Genomic DNA, 22,677 nt, shown 5'->3' on the forward strand with positions numbered 1-22,677 from the left:
CCTTCCAGAGAAAATGCTTTGTGGAGTGGCAACGGATTCAGATCTCCCTGGTGTGAGAGGAGTTCTACTTGTTCAAACCGCTGGAGCTGAAGAGTGTACCTGAAGCTGATGAAAATTGATGAAAAACTTGTCAATGCCAATGGATCCTGGGGTTGGAGATGCTGAGGATGACGGTACTGATGGATCACAGTTTGGTACTGATGTGCTTATGGGCTTTCTTGTTGTGCCTCTGGGACTTAGGATGTGCTAAGTTCTCACAGGCTGAGGTGATGAGCTTGCTTAGAGCCGAATCTGACTTCTTTGAAGTGGATTTAGAGGAAGACTGAGTCTCATGCTTCTGAGAGTGCTTCCAGGATTCCCAACGACATCCCAACAGAGAGTTTTGGGGGTTGAATCTCCTGCTCCAGAGTCAGATTTTGCAGCAGAAGGTGCACTCCTTACTGAATCAGACCAACAGGATTCCATGGCCTGGGTCTGATCTGGGGCCTCCTGGCCTTCTCCATAAGGTATTTGCAGAGATGAAGTTCCTGCCCTTCTCGGGTAAGGCTGGGGAATGATGGGCAGATACTGAACCTCACAGTGATGTGGACTTCCCCAAGGTAATACAAACATCACTGATGGTCATTGCTGACTGAGAAGGTATGCAGGCATGAAGTGCAGAGTTTAAAGCCTGGAGTCCAGGGCACAGTCTAGTACTCGAATGGAGTACAGGGCTGGGGGGAGTTCCCTAAGAGACTAAATCTAAATATTAATAAATCCATAAAACACTGAACTATAGACTATAAAAACTGTAAAAACTATTTACAAAACTAACCCTAATTCTTATTTTGTAGGATGAAGCCAAAGCTACAGACACTGGAGCTTCCCACCTGGACCATGTGGCAGTGAGAAAGAACTTGAGAGAAAGAACTGGAGAGGCCCCACTCCTTATCCCCTTGGCCTGAGATACTGATGCATGGACCAATAGACGCTACTTTCAAATTCTCTGGCTCCAGGTGCATGGCGCTCACCTGGAATACAATGGAATACAGTAGGGACCATCACTCAAAGAAAAACTTAGGACTTTGTGGAGGTATACATATAGGTCTTGACCCAGTGGGAGTGTTGAAATCAGTGGGAGTGTTAGTATTGATTTTATTGGGAAGATGATTGTGGCCATAGTTAATTGTATCAACATGCCACCTTTGATGTTAACATTTTTTGCCATTTTCTACCCAATCCCCAAACTCTACCTCTTACAGAAAATTATTGTGAAGGTGGTGGCAATCCAACTCCAGCATCATGTGTAGGAATCATTGCTTAAAACCAGTGAATAAAAGTTAATGCCCTTTGGTGAATGAGGAGAGAGATAGAAAAGCCCTGTTATGGCACCTAGTCTATCTCCAGTTGTATGGTTCTATGAAAAAGTGTGGCACCATTCTCTTTCAAGAAGCAGTAAAGTGTAGCAGACACAGTGGCACCTATCCAGTTATTGTCACTTCATTTCCCATATAAATTACACTCAGAATGTAATTACTCAACTTGCAAAGTCACATTAACATTTGATTAGAGATTGAAAATAAAGTCAAATTAGCAACATAACAATGTGCAGTTGCCTTGAAGGAATAATTTGGTGACAAAGAGATGAATTATGCTGATACAGGAAACAGAAATGAGTCAAATGGTTAGTTGGCACTTCAGATGAATGTGGCCCTGTTCATCATATCAGACACTGCCCTAGCTTAGGGATGGGCTCGAATAATAGTTTAAAAAAAGAAATACCCAACAATTTGATAGATGGCATGTCAGAAATATGTGCACATACTTCGTTTGAAGTAGGAGCCAAAGATCAGAAACGGTATAGGGCTCTAGAGGCAGATTTTTGCTTTACAGATAATTGGTGCTGAGATGATTAAGTAAACTGGCTCTGCATGTTAAAACAAAGTACTACTGGTTGGAGGATCCTACATGGATTTCCAAATCTGCTACATATTTGAGAGCTAAAGAACTTTAAATAAAGTCCTGCTCAGTCTTTTGTTGTCTGCCACAGAATCCAGATTGCAGGATATAATGAACAGTGTCCTTCCAGCCGAGGAAAGCTGACTACTGCTCCAATTTCTCAGCAGGGGGCTGGTGTTTCATCATGCACTAGGTATATTACATGGTCATCTAAATAGACAAGCCACTATTTAGGCCATATGGCAGCTTTCATCAGCTGAAGGAGGAAAGAAAATCACAGCAATCTAAATGTTTTGGACAGGGAATCTAATCTTTTCATTTTTTTGTTAGGTGAAATGGACAGGACATTATCATGCTGGTGTTATTTCTTTTTTTTAATATTCTAAATGCATCAAGAAATAATTAAACTATTACCAATGGGGCTTTCATGCTTAACGGAGGAGTTTTCTGCTCCTCAACTTTATGGCAATTATCTGCAAGCCAAGGATTTCCCGCTTCCCCTCCCAATAAAAAAAAAACTAGATAAAGGATTCAGTCATCAACTTTCCTAATACACTGTGCACAGAACTGGAAATACAATTTCACACTCCTGGGTCCATTGTAAACTTTATCCACTATTATTCTTGTAGTTCAGAAGTCAGTGAGAATTAGATTTTCACTCAGCTATCTCCAAAACAGAAAGGGAGAGAAAATGTTTTATATGATAAGGTTTGAGTTCTTGAATGTTGCGCTTCAGTATTTCTGCCTCTATTTTTTTTTAATTCCCTGCCAACCTCGAGTAGGACCTACCTTATAATGTCATCAGCTTCTCACTGGGGCATAAACTGTAAAACCATGAAAGATTCTGTACTTTCCTTTAGGTCTTTTCGTATAGACTACACACTATAGTATCAGCCACAAGTATCCAGATTACAATCTGAATGTAGCTGAGGCAGTCTAAATGAGTACTGGTTTCCATTCACTACAAAAGTAACTATATTCTGTGCTATGCAGCTGTTCCGACTTTTGATTCATGAACAGCTGGCAAAAAAATGAAATTGGTGTTGCAAGATGATCTTGATATTCTGTTGTGATAAATGAAAGGCATCTCTCCCAATCCAGTGTTATAAGAGGCAGTAGGGATCAAAGGATCATGTGACATCTGACTAAATAAATCACTTGCACATCAACAAAATTTAAAATGCAAACAAATCTTAAAGAGAAGATGTATTTTTACAGAATAGAAAAGATATTTAAAAAGAAAGGGAAAGGAATACAATACTGCCATCTTCCAAAACCAGGTTTTTTGTCAGGAAGGCTATCAACACTGGAGCACGTGGAAATACGTATTGAGGAGTTGTGAAAGCCTTAGCTTAACAGAGGGGCAGTTCATTAGGGAAAGCGTGGAATTTGTAAAGTGCTTTGTATTATTAATTATTATTATTATTAAAAGGGACGCTGGCCATTATCAATTATAATTAAGGATGCAAAACAATGTTCATTCTAGCCTCATTTTCAGACACCCATACCTCTCTGAATATTCTATTTAAATCCAATTTACATTTCACCATTTATGCTGCTTCTTTATTTTGTGTATTTCACCCAATTTAAACAACGAAAACAGGCCAGTAATTTTTAATTTTGTTTATGGTCTTTTTCTGGTCAGTTGCACTTTCTGGTTCTCATGTCTGAGTCTCATAGTGTGTTCATTGTCTGATTTCTCTTTGTTTTTTAAAGCCAAATATGTTACATTTAGGTGCCTAGAGTTAGGAACTTAAATTTATAGTTAGGTGTCTAAGTAAGTGGCTGTATTTTCAGAGATGTGGAACAACCATATTTGACTTTGCTCTCATTGTTCACAGCTTCTTCTGTTGACACCATGCTCAATACCTCTCAAAACCAGGCCACTTATTTAGATGTCTTAGGGATAGCTTCAATCTTAGGCATGCTAGCTTGAAAATTTTGTCTTTAGATTGTAAACTCCTCAGGACAATGACTTGGTTTTTCTGCATTTTGTACAAGGCTGAGCACAAATATTAAAATACTGCTAATAAATAATATTAATGATAAATAAAATTATTCTCATTGAAGTCAAACATCTCATGAAAACATTTCTGTTTGGATTCAATTTTCTTAAATTCTTCTTATACACAATGTAAGGGCCTCCTCGCTAGATTTGACCTCGTGTGGAAAAAAATCCTTTAAAAAATCAATGGCATGTTTCTGACAATGGCCTGACATCCATATCCTCTTCCAATAACACAAAGAGGTTCCCTGAAAAAAAATCAAAAAGTTGCTACTTCTTGTCCCACATCTATTGGGTTCCATTTAAAAAAAACACAGCAATATAGTGACTAGTCCAAATCAGTCATGTTAACACAATTGCTGTACAGTATGACAAAGTTCCTCCTCTATCTTGGTGGGTCTTGCACTTATTGGCGGATTTGCTCACCTTAGAGCTTCATGGCAGCCCTCAGCTTGGCCGTTTTTCTGAACCCACAGTCCAGGTCAACTCCTCCTGTGTCTGACCAGGAGTTGGGAGGATTTGGGGGGAACCCGGGCCTGCCCTCTACTCCGGGTTGCAGCCCAGGCCTGGTGGAATGCAGCTGTCTAGAGTGCCTCCTGGAACAGCTGTGCGACAGCCACAACTCCCTGGGCTACTTCCCCATGGCCTCCTCCCAACACCTTCTTTATCCTCACCATAGGACCTTCCTCCTGGTGTCTGATGATGCTTGTACACCTCAGTCCTCCAACAGTCCTCGTTCTCACTCTCAGCTCCTAGTGCCTCTTGCTCCCAGCTCCTACCACACACACCACAAACTGAAGTGAGCTCTTTTTTTAAAACCCAGGTGCCCTGCCTTAATTGATTCTAGCAGCTTCTTGATTGGCGCAGGTGTTCTAATCAGCCTGTCTGTCTTAATTGTCTCCAGAAGGTTCTTGATTGTTCTGGAACATTCCCTGTTACTTTACCCAGGGAAAAGAGACCTACTTAGCCTGGGGCTAATATATCTGCCTTTTATTACTCTCCTATAGCCATCTGGCCCGACCCTGTCACAATAGTTTGTTTAAAACTGGAAGTATATCATCAGTAACTGTACACAGACACTGCTTTTAGAAATCCAGCCCAATGTAGCTCAATTGAAAACTATATTTATATGCATAAGTTGGTATGAGGACAAACAATGTCATCAAGAAAAGCATATAAGCATGTGTTTATCTTTAAGTACGTGCATAGTCCTGCTGACTTAAATGGATCTACTTATGTGCTTAAAGTTAAGCATGTGCTTAAATGCTATGCTGAATTGGGGTGTATACCCTGAAAGTATTAATTCTCCAATGCCTTGAAATTTATATAGTAATTTGCCCTTGTGTAAAGTGGGTGTGAAACCCTGTCACATCACCCTGCACAGGTGTAAACGACAAGGTGCAAAGCAGTGGATAACCAGGCCCTTAAATGACAATTTCTTCCTCAGTTTAGAGATACATTATAGTGTGATTACTTAAAAGTACCCCAGTAAAAATGTGCTACCTACAGTACACCCAGAAAAACAGGAGTGACAAAATATAATCTAAAGTGACTCAACATTTCCTGTGGTATTATTTTCCACTGCACTGACCTAAAATATACTGACAGTTATGCTTCTGAAATGGGGAAGAAGTTTATAAATAATAGGTAGATCAAAACAGTTTTGCCTAATTGGTCTTCACCAGGCTGAAGTGAACAGAAGATACAATCTATTAGACAGGTTTCAGAGTAGCAGCCGTGTTAGTCTGTATTCGCAAAAAGAACAGGAGTACTTGTGGCACCTTAGAGACTAACAAATTTATCTGAGCTACAGCTCACTTCAGATGTTCAAGTAGGGAAGGATTATTGTTAAAAAGATAGTCAATAACTTAAGAAAAATAAAATATAAAAACCCCAGTGTGCCACGAGATACATAGACAACAGTATTATTGTAAATAACCAGGGGAGAAAGTAAGATGCCATAAATATGTTAATGACTAGTCTATTTTAAGAAAATTAAAATGTCAGCAGGGACAAAAATCTGCTTTATTTACACTGGTATTACCCCAATTAGGTTCCCAACAGAGTTGGTGGCATTTCTCTGACTTTGAATAAATTACACAAAATATATTTTGTCTTCTCTCACAAAGCTAAGAACTTGTTCACTGGATACTTAAACTTTGAGCCAGCCCTTCCTAAAAATCAGGTATGCATCTCTCTATGTTAGTCTTATGTCTAGTCCCTGGAAGTTCTCAGAATAAGATGTGTTTCACAGTAACCGCAGTGTTAGTCTGTATTCGCAAAAAGAAAAGGAGTACTTGTGGCACCTTAGAGACTAACCAATTCATTTGAGCATAAGCTTTCGTGAGCTACAGCTCACTTCATCGGATGCATACTGTGGAAAGTGTAGAAGATCTTTTTATACACACAAAGCATGAAAAAATACCTCCCGCCACCCCATCTCCAGCAGGGTGAGGTGGGGGGAGGTATTTTTTCATGCTTCGTGTGTATAAAAAGATCTTCTACACTTTCCACAGTATGCATCCGATGAAGTGAGCTGTAGCTCATGAAAGCTTATGCTCAAATAAATTGGTTAGTCTCTAAGGTGCCACAAGTACTCCTTTTCTTTTTTCAGAATAAGATGACAGCAAACTGAGATTTTGAGCAATTTCTGAACCAATAAAAGGTAAATTTCACATTCTTGGCCATGTGGCCAGTGGAGAGCCTGAGAAAATAGAAAAGAGGTGGGGAAGGATCAATGTAAGAGATGAATTGGAAAGACACAGCTGAATAGGTGTCCTAATCGGGACACAATCAGTGAACACCTGAACATTTGAAATTTAAGATCCTTTCCAGCTGCAGACACAGAGGACATCATTATGGGACCTAACAGGGTTAAAATGATTAATAATGTACCCTGTGAAATGATGTATAGCTATGTATCAGACGGCATTCTTTTGTATATTAGAAAATATTTAATGAAGAAATCATTAAAAATAAACTATAGAATAAGTGGCTTTGGTTTGGGGTTTTATAGCAATTGGTCAATATTTGAATCCCCTGGGTTCGAAAAGCATATCTGTAAAAAGGACAATAGTTGCTTGGAACGTGTTTCTTGGGATCTGAATAAAGGACAGACTTATATAAACATAGGTAGGGAACCAGATGGAAAGGACATCAACTAAAGGCAGTTGGCTTGGGGACATAAGGCCTAATCCTGCTTCAGTGGGAGTTTTGCCAGTGATTTCAATAAGAGAAGGATCAGGACAATGGTGAGAAAGCAGCCATTTGTCCATGAGCAAGAAAGCAAATAAAACAACAACAGAGCACTGAACTGGCTCCCAGAAGCATCTGTTCTGCTAGGTACTACTTAAGAGGCTATAACTAGAAAAGTGTGCTTGAGCTCTCTCTCTCTCTTTTTCCTAATCCAGAAATATAGATTCCAATCCAGCACATCATTTAAGCATAAAGTTAAAGTTAGGCACATGCTTAAGTGCTAGCCCTATCCAGAATGGCACATAAGCACATGCCTAACTTTATGCTTAAGTGATGTGTTGGATCAGAGTTATATAAAAAGATTGTTTCCAGTCATTACATATTATCCACCACAACCCCAAATCCTTTTCAGAGTCACTGCTTTCCAGGATAGAGTCCCCCATCTTGTAAGTATGGCATATATTCTTCTTTCCTAGATGTATACATTTGCATTTAGTAGCATCAAAACACACATTTGTTTGCTTGCACTGAGTTTATCAAACAATCCCAATGGATCTAAATCAATGACCTGTCCTCTTCATTATTTACCATTTCCCCAATTTTCGGTCCATCAGCAAACTTTATCAGTGATGATTTTAATGTTTTCTTCCTAGTCATTGATAAAAATGTTAAATAATGTAGGGGCAAGAACCATTCCCTGTGGGACTCCACTGGAAACACCCACTCAATGACAATCCCCACTTACAATTACATTTCGAGATCTATCAGTTAGCCAGTTTTTAACCCATTTAATATGTCAATTTTATGTAATTCTCATTTTTTAATCAAAATGTCAAGTGGTACCAAGTCAAATGACTAAGTATGTTAAGAAAATGCTATTTCTTCTATTAACCAGACTGGTAATTGAAGCAAAAAATGATATCAAGTTAGTTTGAAAGTATCTATTTTCCATAAACCCGTGTTGATTTGCATTAATTACATTACCCTCCTTTAATTCTTTATTAATCAAGTCCCGTATCAGCCACTCCATTACCTTGCCCAGGATCAACATCAGGCTGACAGGCCTATAATTACCTGGGTAATTACTTGGGCTACCACATTTACTCTTTTTCAAAATTGGCACAGTATTATATTGGACATCTGTTGGAAAATAACACAGTAGGGCACAGATTATACAACAAGTTGGAGATAAATATTTAGTTCAGAAGGTGGAGAAAGCTACTAGGGGAGAGGTTGTTTTAGATTTGATTTTGAGAAATAGGGAGGACCTGGTTGAGAATTTGAAAGTGGAAGGCAGCTTGGGTGAAAGTGATCATGAAATGATAGAATTTATGATTCTAAGGAATGGTAGGAGGGAAAACAGCACAATAAAGATAATGGATTTCAAGAAGACAAACTTTAACAAACTCAGGGAAATTGGTAGGTAAGATCCCATTGGAAGCAAGTCTAAGGGGAAAACCAATTAAATAAATTTGGCAGTTGTTCAAGAAGACATTATTAAGGGCACAGGAGCAAACTATCCCACTGCATAAGCAAGAGGCTACCTGCACAGGCAAGAGGCTTCACCAGGAGATCTTCAATGATCTGAAACTCAAAAAAGAGTCCTACAAAAAGTGGAAACAAGGTCAAATTATGAAGGATGAATATAAACAAACAACACAAGCATGTAGGGATAATATTAGAAAGGCAAAGGCACAAAACAAGATTAAACTAAGACAGGGTAGGCCTGTTACTCAATGCGGGGATGGGGAGGGGGGCGGGAACAAAAGCAGAAAATGTGGAAGTGACTGTAGTGCTAAACGACTTTTTTGTTTCAGTTTTCACCAAAGAGTTTAGCAGCGATTGGACATCTGACATAGAGAATGCCAGCTAGAAAAGTTAGATGCCTTCAAGTTGCCATGGCTTGATGAAATACATCACAGAATACACATGGAGCTGACTGAAAAGATATCAGGGCCATTAACGATTAGAACATAAGAACATAAGAATGGCCACACTGGGTCAAACCAATGGTCCATCTAGCCCACTATACTGTCTTCCGACAGTGGTCAATGTCAGATCCTTCAGAGGGAATGAACAGAACAGGTATTCATCAAGTGATCCATCCCCTGTCAATCCCCCCTATTTCCAGAGGCTAGGGACACTTCAGAGCATGGTTTTGCATCCCTGCCCATCTTGGCTAATAGCCATTGATGGACCTATCCTCCACAAGCTTATCTAGTTCTTTTTTAACCCTGTTATAGTTTTGGCCTTCACAACATCCTCTGGCAAAGAGTTCCATAGGTTGACTGTGCATTGTGTGAAGAAATACTTTTGTTTATTTTAAACCTGATGCCTATTAATTTTATTTGTGTTATGTGGAGTAAATAACACTTCTATATTTACTTTGTCTACCCCAGTCATGGTTTTATAGATCTCTGTCATATCCCCCCTTAGTCATCTGTTTTCCAAGCTGAAAAGTCCCAGTCTTTTTAATCTCTGATCTTCAAAAAGGCATGGGAGAAATTCCAGAGGACTGGAAAACACCTAATATAGTGCTACTATATAAAAAGGGGAATAAGGACAATCTGGGGAAATACAGACCAGTCAGCTTAAATTTATCACCCGGAAAGAAAATGGAGCAAATAATTAAATAATCAATTTGCAAACACCTAGAAGATAATAAGTGATAAGAAACAGTCAGCATGGATTTGTCAAGAACAAATGGTGCCAAACTTACCTAATGGCTTTCTTTGACAGAGAAACAAGCTTTGTGGATAGTGTGGAAGCAGTAGATGTGGTATATCTTGGCTTTTGATACTGTCTCTTATTACCTTCTCATAAACAAACTAGGGAAACACAACCTAGATGGAGCAACTATAAGGTGGGTGCATAACTAGTTGAAAAACCATTCCCAGAGAGTAGTTATCAGTGGTTCACAGTCAAGCTGGAAGGGCATATCAAGTGGGGTCCCACAGGGATCAGTCAAGGTCCAGTTCAGTTCAATATCTTCATCAATGATTTTGATAATGGCATAGAGAGTACGTTTATAAAGTTTGTGGATTATACCAAGATGGGATAGAGGGGGGAAGTTGCAAGTGCTTTGGAGGACAGGATTAAAATTCAAAATGATCTGGAGAAACTGGAGAAACAGTCTGAAGTAAATAGGTTGAAATTCAATAAGGAAAAATGCAAAGTACTCCACTTAGGAAGGAACAATCAATTGCACACATAAAAAAATGGGAAATGATTGCCTAGGAAAAAGTACTGAGGAAAGGGATCTAGGGGCCATTGTAGCTAAATATGAGTCAACAGTGTAACACTGTTGCAAAAAAAGCACACATCATTCTGGGATGCATTAGCAGGAGTGTTGTAAGCAAGACACAAAAAGTAATTCTTCCGCTCTACTCTAGGCTGATACAGCCTCAACTGGAGTATTGTGTCCACTTCTGGGAGCCAAATTTCAGGAAAGATGTGGACAAATTGGAGAAACTCCCAGAGAAAAGCAATAAAAATGATCAAAGGTCTAGAAAATGTGAACTGTGAGGAAAGACTGAAAAAAATGGGTTTGTTTAGTCTGAAGACGACACGAGTGAGGGGGGACATGATAGTTTTCAAGTACATAAAAGGTTGTTACATGAAGGAGGGAGAAAAATTGTTCTCCTCTGAGGATAGGATAAGAAACAATGGGATTAAATTGCAGCAAGAGAGGCTTAGGTTGGATATTAGGAAAAAATTCCTAACCTTTAGGGTGGTTAAGCACTGGAATATATTGCCTAGGGAGATTGTGGAATCTCCATAACTGGAGTTTTTAAAATGTGAGCAAAATATATTTCCCCTTAACTCTATTCTCAGAAACAGCTGAGCCCTTTTGCTAAAACTTTTTTTAAAAATACTGAGCCTAAGGCAGACACCAGTATGGAAAATTTCATCCCAACTGGCTGAAGTTTGGCAAAGTTATAAGCAACTGAAAACAGAGTCTTTTAATGGGAAAATGTCAGACAACCTTAATTGTAGGCACCACTTTCAGCTCCATCTATAATAAATTTTACAGCCATTGATATGGGACAGAACTTTGAGTTTCCTTTGTTTAAGTTTTGTTCTATGTTTTTGTAACTTGGTTCACCTTTTTTTGACATCCAGTGGGATGTTGGTGTTTCCCTTTTAGGGTATAAGACGTATTCTGGGCTTTCATGATACGATACTGTATTGTCCTCAGGAATACTGCTGCAATTAGTCATCACAGCATATAGACATGCATTTTTGCTCTTTTGGCGTAGAAGAAGTGTTTTTGACATTTTTAGAATACAGCTCCTTGCCCATCCACTCTCAGAATCAGGAAATTTTTGGTGCACTGCCTAAGGCTAAAGGAGACCAAGGTTGCTTGGCTTCTTCATCCTTCAACCTTTTCTTTCTCTTTAATCTCCATTCTGTAGCAAATACAATTATGTGCCTTGCCTCCAAGCCTGTAGGATAAGCACATGATTCCTTTATTTAACTGATGCTGCAAGTACTGGCACAAATCACCTGGAAAGGGCTACTGTGCAGTGACAAGGCCTGCTGGCCAGGACAGTAGGAGAGATTTCAGTATACTTCTGTAAGATGAAATTGGTTAAAGAACTACATGCCCCAGTTCAAACAAGAACTGAGCTACGTTCACAGCTCTGAGCTTTTCATTTCTGTACATCTAAATGTCACTTGTTAGGCTTTAAATACAACTAAAAAATTCTGAAAGGCTTTTGACATAATTTTTCAATGCTTCATGGGATTTAGCTAAAATTAATACAAAAACTAACTAGCTATGAGCCAGACCTACAACTCCAGTTGTGGCTAATGGTAGCTCCAGGTACTCAGCATTTCTGAAAATCAGGCTTATTGCTACTCTTAGTAGAAGATTCCTATTCTATTGCACTAGAATATCTTATCACAGCTGATATATTTTCATGCTAGTCAGATATTATATGTAAAAAGGTATATTCTCATCCATATGTAAATATTTCATATACCTTCAGTTAAATGCAAATCTGATTTTCATTAGGGTTACCAGTGAATTGAATTAAATTAGACCAAAATTTATGTTTATTTCTTATTAACTTACATCTAACAGAGAGCTGTCCAGTCCATTAGAGATGCCAGTCTATGACAGCACATACTGGAACTCTAATAATTGTGGGTTGTTAAAAATTAGTGAAAGAGCACTAATACCAGTCTGAAAGCTCCAGGGAGGATATCAGAAGTATGCCATATATTATGGTCCTTTATCAACTCTCTAACTTTTTTATACGTTGGAGTCTATCATGTAGATATACTTTCACATTGGTGCCCAACAACCCACAACCCCCTTTAAATAAGCTGAATTATGTTTATTTTACCTTAGAAATATTTCAGCCTGTTAAAAATTACTTTGCAAATTATTGCTTTTCTTAGTAAGATACAACACATTACCTAAGAGTGCTCTTAATTCAATGTCACTCTGAAATCAGACAGTTTAATTGAGAATATTACTTTAGGAAATACCTGAGAAAGCTACTAGCTGTAGAGGATAACCTATCACTGAAATGGTACGCAGTCTCTAAATGTATTATTCAAAAATACTGAAAGCACTATTCTCTGCCATCAGAATTCTCAAGGCAACAAATGCTCACCAGACACATTCTAATATCTCTATATGTCTGACATTTGAACATGTTTTGTTCTAGCACATTCACCCCATATGTTATCATACATTTCCTTATTACTCACCTCCAAAGTAAGAGCCATCTGTCAGCTTCATCTCCTTACTGGATTTAGTGATGACACCAGCGACCCCATGTTGAATGAAATACATCTTTTTACCCACAGCCCCTTCTCGGATAATATAATCGCCGGGTTGGAACACCTCAAACCGAAGCTTGCTCAGCATGGCTGTCACAAAATTGGGGTCTGCGTTAGCGAAAAGAGGCATTGTGGCAACCAGCTTGCGACAGTTGAAATTGACTATCTCCTAAATGGGAGGGAAACATAATGATAGTAATAGTCAGCAAATAGACATCCTAGAGTGGGTAGGTAAAACAAAAAAACAAAAACAGTGTACACAATAAGACAAGACTTTTTTCAGTAGAAATTTTGTGTGTGCTTATTAGACATAACTCTTTCATTTTGTGGCTCATTTCTAGTCATTTTCATTCCTGTTGCTACTAAAATGGTAAATGAAACAAAAAAACCCCAAACCAAACTAACGAAAACCCAAACAACCCCTCATACTTCCCCACCCCACAAAAGAAACCACACCACTATTTCTATTGAGGCAAAAGGTAGGTTCTTCATGGGTCCCCTTGTAACTTATTTATTCTCCTTGGCTTTTAAGAAAAATTATGGACAAACAGACACTACATATGAATTACAGCCACTGAAAACTCTGTAAAAAGGGCACAGCTTGCAAAACAAGATGGAACAAATTCTCTGCTGGCATAACTCCAATAAATTGAGTGAAGTTATATGAGCAGAAAATCTTAACTTTTATTTTTGACATTTGTATCAATGGTATCTGTACAACTGCAGCAGCTTTAGGGGTAACATAAATGCACATTATGGACTTCTTCCAAAGCCCATTGAAGTCAATGGAAAGATGCCTCTGGATCAGGAACCATCAGATCTGAACTTAAGGTAACTAATCATAGAATTATAGGCCGCAATCCTGCAAAGGAATCCATACAAGTGGACCTTTGCATCCACATAGTATCCTGTTGACTTCCTGGGACTCCATAAAGGTTTTAAGGGTCCAAGGTAGCAAACCAATGTCCATTATCAGGGCGATTGACAGGCATTACATCCAAAGGAGAACACTACAAGATTAAATATGCTACTTGTTTTAAATTGAAATATGTGTCATTCCTGGAAGTGATTTGCAAGACAATTCTTGCAGACCTTAATTTGTCTTACTTAGAAAAACTCCCTTGGACAATATATTCAGTTCCATGCACAGGGTTTACAAGCTATCACACTGAAGGACATTTCACGAGATTGATTGGTATTGGGCATGAAGAGGGATTTCAACAGGACACAGCCCATTGGGTACAGTTAGCAACCAATGTATTAAAAGTATGACAAAACGTTATATATGATCATCTGTATATAAATGCACAACTGCATTAAAAACACAAAAACATGCAAACAGTGGTACTATTTATATCATGCCAATTGCCTTAGAAAGTTCAATGTTACTTCAGTAACAGCAGCATATCCCAGGCCTTCACTACAGCAAGTATAAGGAGGTGTATCGGTAATGCAGCAAATACTGAGGTAAAGTCATCTAGGAAGATTTTAGGGGTGCCCACTAGATGGCACCAATCACAAAGATTGCCTTAGGTTCTACTAGATTTGTGTTACTTGCTGACCAATGTAGCACATGTATGACACAAGAGTGGAAGAGAGAAAATCCAAACTAAAGAATGGATCCTCCAAAATGAAAAAAAAAGAAAAGAAACTGGAAGAAGAGCACAAGGCAAAACAAGTGTCCCAGTGGCAGGAAGTTATTATCCCCATCAATTTCTTACTCCTCACTAAAAGAAGCCCAGGCAAATGTAAAAACAATGAGGAGTCCTTGTGGCACCTTAGAGACTAACAAATTTATTTGGGCATAAGCTTTCGTGGGCTAAAACCCACTTCATCAGATGCATGGAGTGAAAAATACAGTAAGCAGAATATATATTCTAACACATGAAAAGATGGGAGTTGCCTTACCTAGTGGGGGGAGGGTTAGTGCTAACGAGCCAATTCAATTAAGGTGGAAGTGCCTATTCTCAACACTTGACAAGAAGGGGTGAATACGAAGGGAGGGAAAATTACTTTTGTAGTACTAACAAGGCCAGTGCAATGAAGGTGGCCCATTTCCAACAGCTGACAAGAAGGTGTGAGTATCAGCAGAGGGAAAATTACTTTTTGTAGTGACCCATCCACTCCCAGTCTTTATTCAGGCCTAATTTGATGGTGTCCAGTTTGCAAATTAATTCCAGTTCTGCAGTTTCTCATTGGAGTCTGTTTTTGAAGTTTTTTTGTTAAAGAATTTCCACTTTTAAGTCTGTTATTGAGTGTCCAGGGATGTTGAAGTGTTTTCCTACTGGTTTTTGAATGCTACAATTCTTGATCTCTGATTTGAGTCCATTTATTCTTTTACGTAGAGACTGTCCAGTTTGGCCAAAGTACATGGCAGAGGGGCATTGCTGGCACATGATGGCATATATCACATTGGTAGATGTGCAGGTGAAAGAGCCCCTGATGGTGTGGCTCATGTGGTTAGGTCCTATGATGGTGCCCCTTGGATAGATATGCAGACAGCGTTGGCAACGGGGTTTGTTGCAGGGATTGGTTCCTGGGTTAGTGTTTTTGTTGTGTGGTGTGTAGTTGCTGGTGACTATTTCTTCAGGTTGGGGGGGTGTCTGTAAGCGAAGACTGGCCTATCTCCCAAGGTCAGTGAGAGTGAGGGATCGTCCTTCAGGATACATTGTAGATCCTTGATGATGCACTGGAGAGGTTTTAGTTGGGGGCTGTAGGTGAGGCTAGTGGCGTTCTGTTACTTTCTTTGTTGGGCCTGTCCTATAGTAGGTGACTTCTGGGTACCTTCTGGCTCTGTCAATCTGTTTCTTCACTTCCCCAGGTGGGTACTGTAGTTTTAAGAACACTTGATAGAGATCCTGTAGATGTTTGTCTCCATCTGAGGGATTGGAGCAAATGCGGTTGTATCTTAGAGCTTGGCTGTAGACAATGGATCGTGTGGTGTGGTCTGGATGAAAGCTGGAGGCATGTAGGTAAGTACAGCGGTCCGTAGGTTTCCGGTTTAGGGTGGTGTTTATGTGACTATTGCTTATTTGCACTATGCTGTCCAGGAAGTGGATCTCTTGTGTGGACCGGTCCAGGCTGAGGTTGATGGTGGGGTGGAAATGGTTGAAATCCTGGTGGAATTCCTCAAGGGCCTCCTTCCCATGGGTCCAGATGATAAAGATGTCATCAGTGTAGAGAAAGTAGAGTAAGAGTGCTAGGGGACGAGAGCTGAGGAAGCGTTGTTCTAAATCTCCTACATTTGGGACAGAGTTATGACATCTTAGGACACTCACTCAGGAGAATGTCACTATGTAAAGACAAGGTGAAAATAGTAGGGTCTCTAAGGACAAGGGGACATTGCCTCTTCAAAAGGAGAACTATAGTCATTCCCTTTGACCTTGGTCTCAACCATTCAATAGCTCTGTACTTAGCTCTGTGCTATATATGTTTTTCCTTCAGCTTCTTCTTCTTCTTTGGGTGGGGAGATCAGGGGACAAACAAAAATTACACAATAACATGAAGAGTAGCTGGAGACTGCAGCTTTGGCTCAGGAAGTGTTGAGTCAGAGACAGTGAGTGAAGAATAAGATGTGCATCAACTTGTTCAAAAATAAAGTTCTAAGGAGTGCAGAATGGGTCTAATTGGTGCAAAAAGGCAGATGGTAAAATCCTGACACCACTGAAATCAATGACAAACGTCAGATAGACTTCAGTGGGGCCAGGATTTCAGTTTTATTTGCAAGCTCTTCTTTAAGCAATGGAGAGAAAATAAAGAAACTCTCCTTTACTCACAGTTCTTTCTTTCTTTCTTATTGTCTTTGCTCCCAATCCATGAGTCAGGCTCCCTCACAAGGCATAAGCCCACTGCATAGGGAGGGGCATAGTGATTCTTGCTGTATGTGACTGCTGGGGCCAATTAGTCAGAGGTAATGGTAGTGTAGAAAATAACTAGAAGGAGCATCTCAGCTCCAAAGACTGACCCTTTCCCTGTGTTAACTCTGATTGGCTCCCATCATTGGCTCCCAGTGTCAGAAGGATAGTATAGCAGCAGAGCAAACCAGGATGGATTGAAGAAGAAACGACTGAGAGTTGAGGCAATTACCTTGCTCCTTCTCAAAATACAAAATCATTGCTTATCTTTGGCTGAAGCCAGAGCAACATTAAGGCATATGTCCCAGTCCTAAGGCCTCAGCTCCTGAACTCACATGACATCAGAATCTGAGCTTTTATTTAAAAAAACCAAAACCTCTAGACCCTGTGTTTGCAAAGAAAAGCTAGAAAATCTGAAGCAAGTGTAAACTGATGCTGTGAGGTCCATGTGAGTCTGCAATCAGCCTGAAACGATAGCTGAAAGGTATGAAATGTCCAATTCTTCTCCATGGGGTGGGGGGAGGAATCCAGAATCATTGTTCTGGGGGGTTCCCATCAGAGGAAGGAGGAGAAGAGTGCAGTGAACCAGCCACCCAAGTAGATACACCCCATGTGATGGGATAAGTATTGCAGGGAAAGCCCTCCTGCCTCTCCTGTCTCTCTAAGGGGTGAAGAGACACCTGCTTCTTCTTCCTACTGCCACTTCTTAGTGGGGATTAGGGGATTCCTTGCTACTGTCACTGCCTCTCTGGGAAGGGAGCATCCTGACATATCCATTCACACTTGGGGGTATTGCTATGGGATGGTCCTATGTTACAAATGTGCCTGGGACATCAGATTGTCTTGATTTGGCTTGGCTGAAGCCAGGGAGAAGACAATAGCTGGCAGTTTCTTGTTTGCCTGCCCAGTGATTTCAAGCAGCCTCCCATCCAGCCATCTGACCCCAGGCTGTTTTCTGGTTTGGTAGCAGCATTGATCTCTTCTGTAAGTGCAGGGAGGGAGAGCAAGAAAGACAGCAGGGAAAGAGGGCAAGTTGGGTAGACTTTGTAAGAGAGCTAGAAGAGAGGTGTGGGAACTGGAAATCAAGGAGAGTGAGAAGATGACAGCAAGCTGGTAGACAGGAAGGGAAGGAAAGAGAGAAATGGATGGAATAGCAGGGAGAAAGAATGAAGATGGAACTCAGTGAAAGAGAGAGAGAGAGAGAGATAAGGGATGAGACATGAGAGAGAAAAAAGGGGAAAGACAGAAATAAGAAGGATTGAGGGGAGAGAGAACAGTAGGAGAAACAAAAGTGAATTGTGAGAAAGAGACTGTGAAGTGGGATCTTCAGGGAAGGGGAGGAAAAACCTTGCAAAAAGGCAGGATGGGGTGGGAAGATAAAGAATTAATAAGAAATCATCGGGGGAAAGAGGAAATAAGAAAATTGAAAAGGGGATGGTGAGAAAGAGAGAATGGATGTGAGGGGTGAAATATGGAAATAATTCCAGAGCAAGACATAAAAGGATACAAGTGGGAGCTCATCCACCACATACAGAGCTTCTAACTCCAAAAGGGAGGGAACCACTGTCTACTTGGAAAATACATCCAACCATAATTATAAGTCTTTCTCCTTCTTTGAAAATATATATTTCCTCTTGAGAACTCATCTCTCTATCTACTTCTCTCTCTTGCTACGTATAAGCTATATGTACACCTACACACACACACACACACACACACACACACACACAGAGAGTTTATCAGGTAAGGCTGTCTTGTGGTTGCTTTGATTTATACAACCACTGCTGTGGTAATTTCAGCCATTACTGTTCTAGTGAATGCATTCATTTTATGTGTTTTTATTTCCATACAAGCTTAAGCTAAAATACAAAATTCCCTTATTTAAAATGTGAGAAGGTGGAAAATTACCAGAAAGGGAGAGAGAAATACACGAAGATTGAGCAACAAAATGACATTTTTAAGTGCTCTGTTTTTCCATAAATTGTTTTTTTTATTTAGATCTGTCAAGGTGACTAATATGGAATTTTTTGTTGGTCTTAATCACAAGTCATGCAGTAACCTGAAGTTCTTGTGTATCATATTACATTTATTACATATTGTATTAATTGGGCAAATAGAAAGGAGTAAAGATTATGGATGTGGGTTTTAGATAACTGGAAAAGCACTATAAGAAATAGCTTGGTATGTCAAGAAATGGTAACAAGAACAAACTGCAGGAACAATACTCAGTCCTGAATTCTGTACACAGAAAAATCTCTGAGAAGTTTTTCCCGAGTAGGTTCTTCAGGATAGGACCCAGACTGTGCTACATGATATGGTACCATCAGGATTGAGCTTCTTGCTCCTCCCCGCCACACCAAAAAACTACCCAACTAATGAGCAAATTCTTAGGGAGAGAATATTTATATATAAAGTGGTTAAAGGGAAATCAGCACAGAGAGATTCTCAGGATAAGATTTAAATGGGATGAGCACTGATTTACAGGCTGCCCTATTACACCTTGGATTCCCTGACAGTTTTGTTCAACCTTTGTTGAAATCATCAGATCTTCTTGTTCTGCATGACTTCAATATGCCTGAAGATGATTGATGACCTTTCCAAAGGGCTGTCAGTTTGTTTGGGCCCAGCACGTGAAGCTGGTCAGACTTTGTATCTTGGTTGTGGTTTGGGGGTTAGAGAGAGATTACACCAGTGCTCAATGGATGGATAACTTTCTTAAGAAGACAGGGGCAGGTGTTTTTCTAGTGGGGTACTGCAGGGTTGTGTTTTTGGTTCCACACTACTTAACACTTTTAACAATGGCCTGAAAGAAAAACATAAAATCATCACCAGTAAAGACTGCTGATGACACACAGCCTTTGTCTACATTTGCTGTGGCTTGTAGGACATGAGTAGCTAAACCAAACAATGTGGTATTTAGTTCAGAGAGCCTCTGATTTATACTCTTCTTAAACTCTGCTTCTGCTTAAAAGGAGGAAGAACTGTTTCAGGAAACTAAAAATAATTTGTGATCTTTGCCTCAATTTCCCGGTCTTTTGACAGAGTAGGCTGCACAGAATATGGTCAATATTCATCTTCCAGAGCAAGCAAATTATCCCAGGAAGAGATCAGCACAAAACGAGCAGTACTGAGAAAACAATTTTTCTTTGCAAGTAAGAAGAGACAACTACAGGAAAACCTACAGAACATTATGTCGAAGGACTCTGGAAGCTTAAGTATATTTTTAAACTGCTCTGATATCTTGTGATTAATCATTAACGCTGCACTTTAAAAAATATTTAGTTATACCTGAAAACTACCTGAAATAGTTACACATTGAGCTGTTAGATCAATGACATTTTCATCTGTCTCTCTCTCTCTCTCTTTTTTTTTTTTTAAAGTGCATTGACTATTTTGCTCTATCGTCTGTGGTGAAAAACTGGCATGGTGCTAGGTTTAATAGTTCAGTGCGTAATGTTAACATTCTTCTTCCACTGTTTGAATATTGGAGTATTTAGCACTTTTAACAACACTCAGGTCCCAATTTGGTTTCACCTACACCAGTTTTACACTAGGATAATTCCATAGACTTCACTGCAGTTATTTATAACTTTTATTAGTGTAAGTCAGCCTCCATAAATGCATAAGATAATGCAGAGTCGTTAAGATAAGGTAATTGTGTATCTGCAACCCATGGGATGTAGCATTAACTCAATATATTCTTGGGAATCTATATAAATGCTGGCCTTCTGGATATTTTTCCTTCCTTTCCTACATGATTGTTGTTTTCTATTCAACTCTTTGTATACATTTTTTATACATTGGAATTATCATTATATTAAATTCAATTGCAGACAGGGTAATCCTTTTAAGGTTATATGGTTCAACCAGATCTTCAGTAAAGTCAGTCTGACAAACAATATTCAACTTCCCTCATTGCAGCTTAATTTCCTTGCTTGACCTTTGTGAGAGAACATTATTGGGCCTCCTGTATTGTATTTCTGTTGCACTTTCTAGTGCTGTTTAGAAAGACAGCAATGAAGGAAAAAAGACGTCCGATACCCAGCCACAAAGCCTTAGTTTCTTTTTATAACTGAGTATAGTCTGCAACTTCTTAAAGGTTCTGAAATGTTCTAATATGTCTTTTTAACTTTGGTTTCCAGCTGGGAGGAGAACCAGAAGTGTCAAAATATCATTTGGAACAGAAGTGCTGGAAATACTGTAAGGAACCTTATGACTGTGAGATAACCAGCCCAATGTTACAGAGAGGAAGTCAAAACAGATATAAATAATGTAATAAAAAGGAAACAAACATAAGAATAGCCAAACTATTCATGATGACTCCAGAATCTTTTTCTTAAGTGGTAAAAGCTAATTTAGACCCCATCATTGCATATGAATAATTGGGAGTATTTTTCTAATGTGCATTAATTTGCATTTATCAATATCGAATTTCATCTGCCATTTTGTTGCGCAGTCATCCCATGTTGTCAGATCCCATTGTAACTTTTCACAGTCAGCTTTGGACTTACCTATCTTGCATAATTTTGTATTGTCTGAAAATTTTGCCACCTCATTGGTTACTCTCTTTTCCAGATCATTTATGAATATGTTGAAGAGCAAAGGTCCCAGTACACATCCTTGGGGACCCAACTGTTTCTCTCTCTCTCTACTGTGAAAACTGAACATTTATTCCTATCCTTTGTTTCTTCTCTTTTAAAGAGTTACTGATCCATGAGAGGACCTTTCCTCTTAGTCTATGACTGCTTACTTTGTTTAAGAGCCTTTGGAGAGGTACCTTGCCAAAAGCTTTCTGAAAGTCCAAATACACTGTATCCACTGGATCACCCTTGTTCACATTCTTGTTGACATCCTCAAAGAATTTTAGTACATTGGTAAGGCATGTTCATAAAAGCCATGTTGACTCTTCCCCAACAAATCATATTCATCTATGTGTCTGATAATTATTTTCTTTACTGTAGCTTTAACCAATTTGCCTAGTTCTGAAGTTAGGCTTACTGGCCTGTAATTGCCAGGATTGCCTCTGGAGCCTCTTTTAAAAATTGGTGTTACATTAGCTATCCTCCAGTCATTTGGTACAGAAATTGATTTAAGCAATGTGTTATGTACCACTGTTAGTAGTTCTGCAGTTTCATATTTGAGTTTCTTCAGAACACTTGGGAGAATACCATCTGGTTCTGGTGTCTTATTCGTGTTTAATTTACCAATTTATTCCAAAATCTCCTCTGTTGACACCTCAGTCTGGGATAGTTACTCAGATTTTTCACCTAAAAAGAATAGCTTAGGCCCCATATCCTCTGCAGTGAAGACCAATGCAAAAAAGTATTATACAATCCCTGGATGCATAAATAGGGAATCTCAAGTAGGAGTACAGGAAGACTATAATACCTCTGTATTTGGCTCTTGTGTGACCATTACTGGAATTCTGTGACCAGTTCTGGTGGCCACAATTCAAGAAGGATGTTAATAAATAGAAGATTCAGACAAGAGATGCAAAAATATTTAAAGGATTTGACAACATGCTTTGTAGTGATAGACTCCAGGAGCTCAATCTGTTTAACCGAGAGAAGGTTAAGGGATGACTTGATCACAGTGTGCAAGTATTTACATGGGGAACCAAAATTTTATAATAGAGAGTTCTTCAATCTAGCGGACGAAGGTATAACAAGATTCAATGTCTGGAAGTTGAAACTAGACAAATTCAGACTAGAAATAATATACAAATTTTTAAAAGTGAGGGTAATTAACCATTGGACCAACTGACCAAGTGTTATGGTGGTCTCACCATCACTGGCAATCTTTAAATCAAGAATGGAAGTTATTCTAAAAGATTTGCTCTAGTTCAAATGGGAATTAATTCAGGGAAGTCCTACAGCCTGTGTTATATAGGTC

General features: G+C 39.3%; 1 protein-coding gene across 2 annotated transcripts in view; it reads right to left on the reverse strand.

Moving 5' to 3' along the window:
- Nucleotides 1-22,677, reverse strand: part of HCN1 (hyperpolarization activated cyclic nucleotide gated potassium channel 1) — a 302,872-nt gene that overhangs the window by 15,608 nt on the left and 264,587 nt on the right. For both annotated transcript variants that reach the window (XM_043547367.1, XM_043547368.1), the window contains exon 6: nucleotides 12,860-13,100. In XM_043547367.1, the coding sequence (XP_043403302.1) occupies nucleotides 12,860-13,100 (241 nt within the window). The remainder of the gene's footprint in view (nucleotides 1-12,859; nucleotides 13,101-22,677) is intronic.

The sequence above is a fragment of the Chelonia mydas genome, chromosome 5 (genome assembly GCF_015237465.2).
Source record: "Chelonia mydas isolate rCheMyd1 chromosome 5, rCheMyd1.pri.v2, whole genome shotgun sequence".
NCBI classification, from domain to species: domain Eukaryota; kingdom Metazoa; phylum Chordata; order Testudines; family Cheloniidae; genus Chelonia; species Chelonia mydas.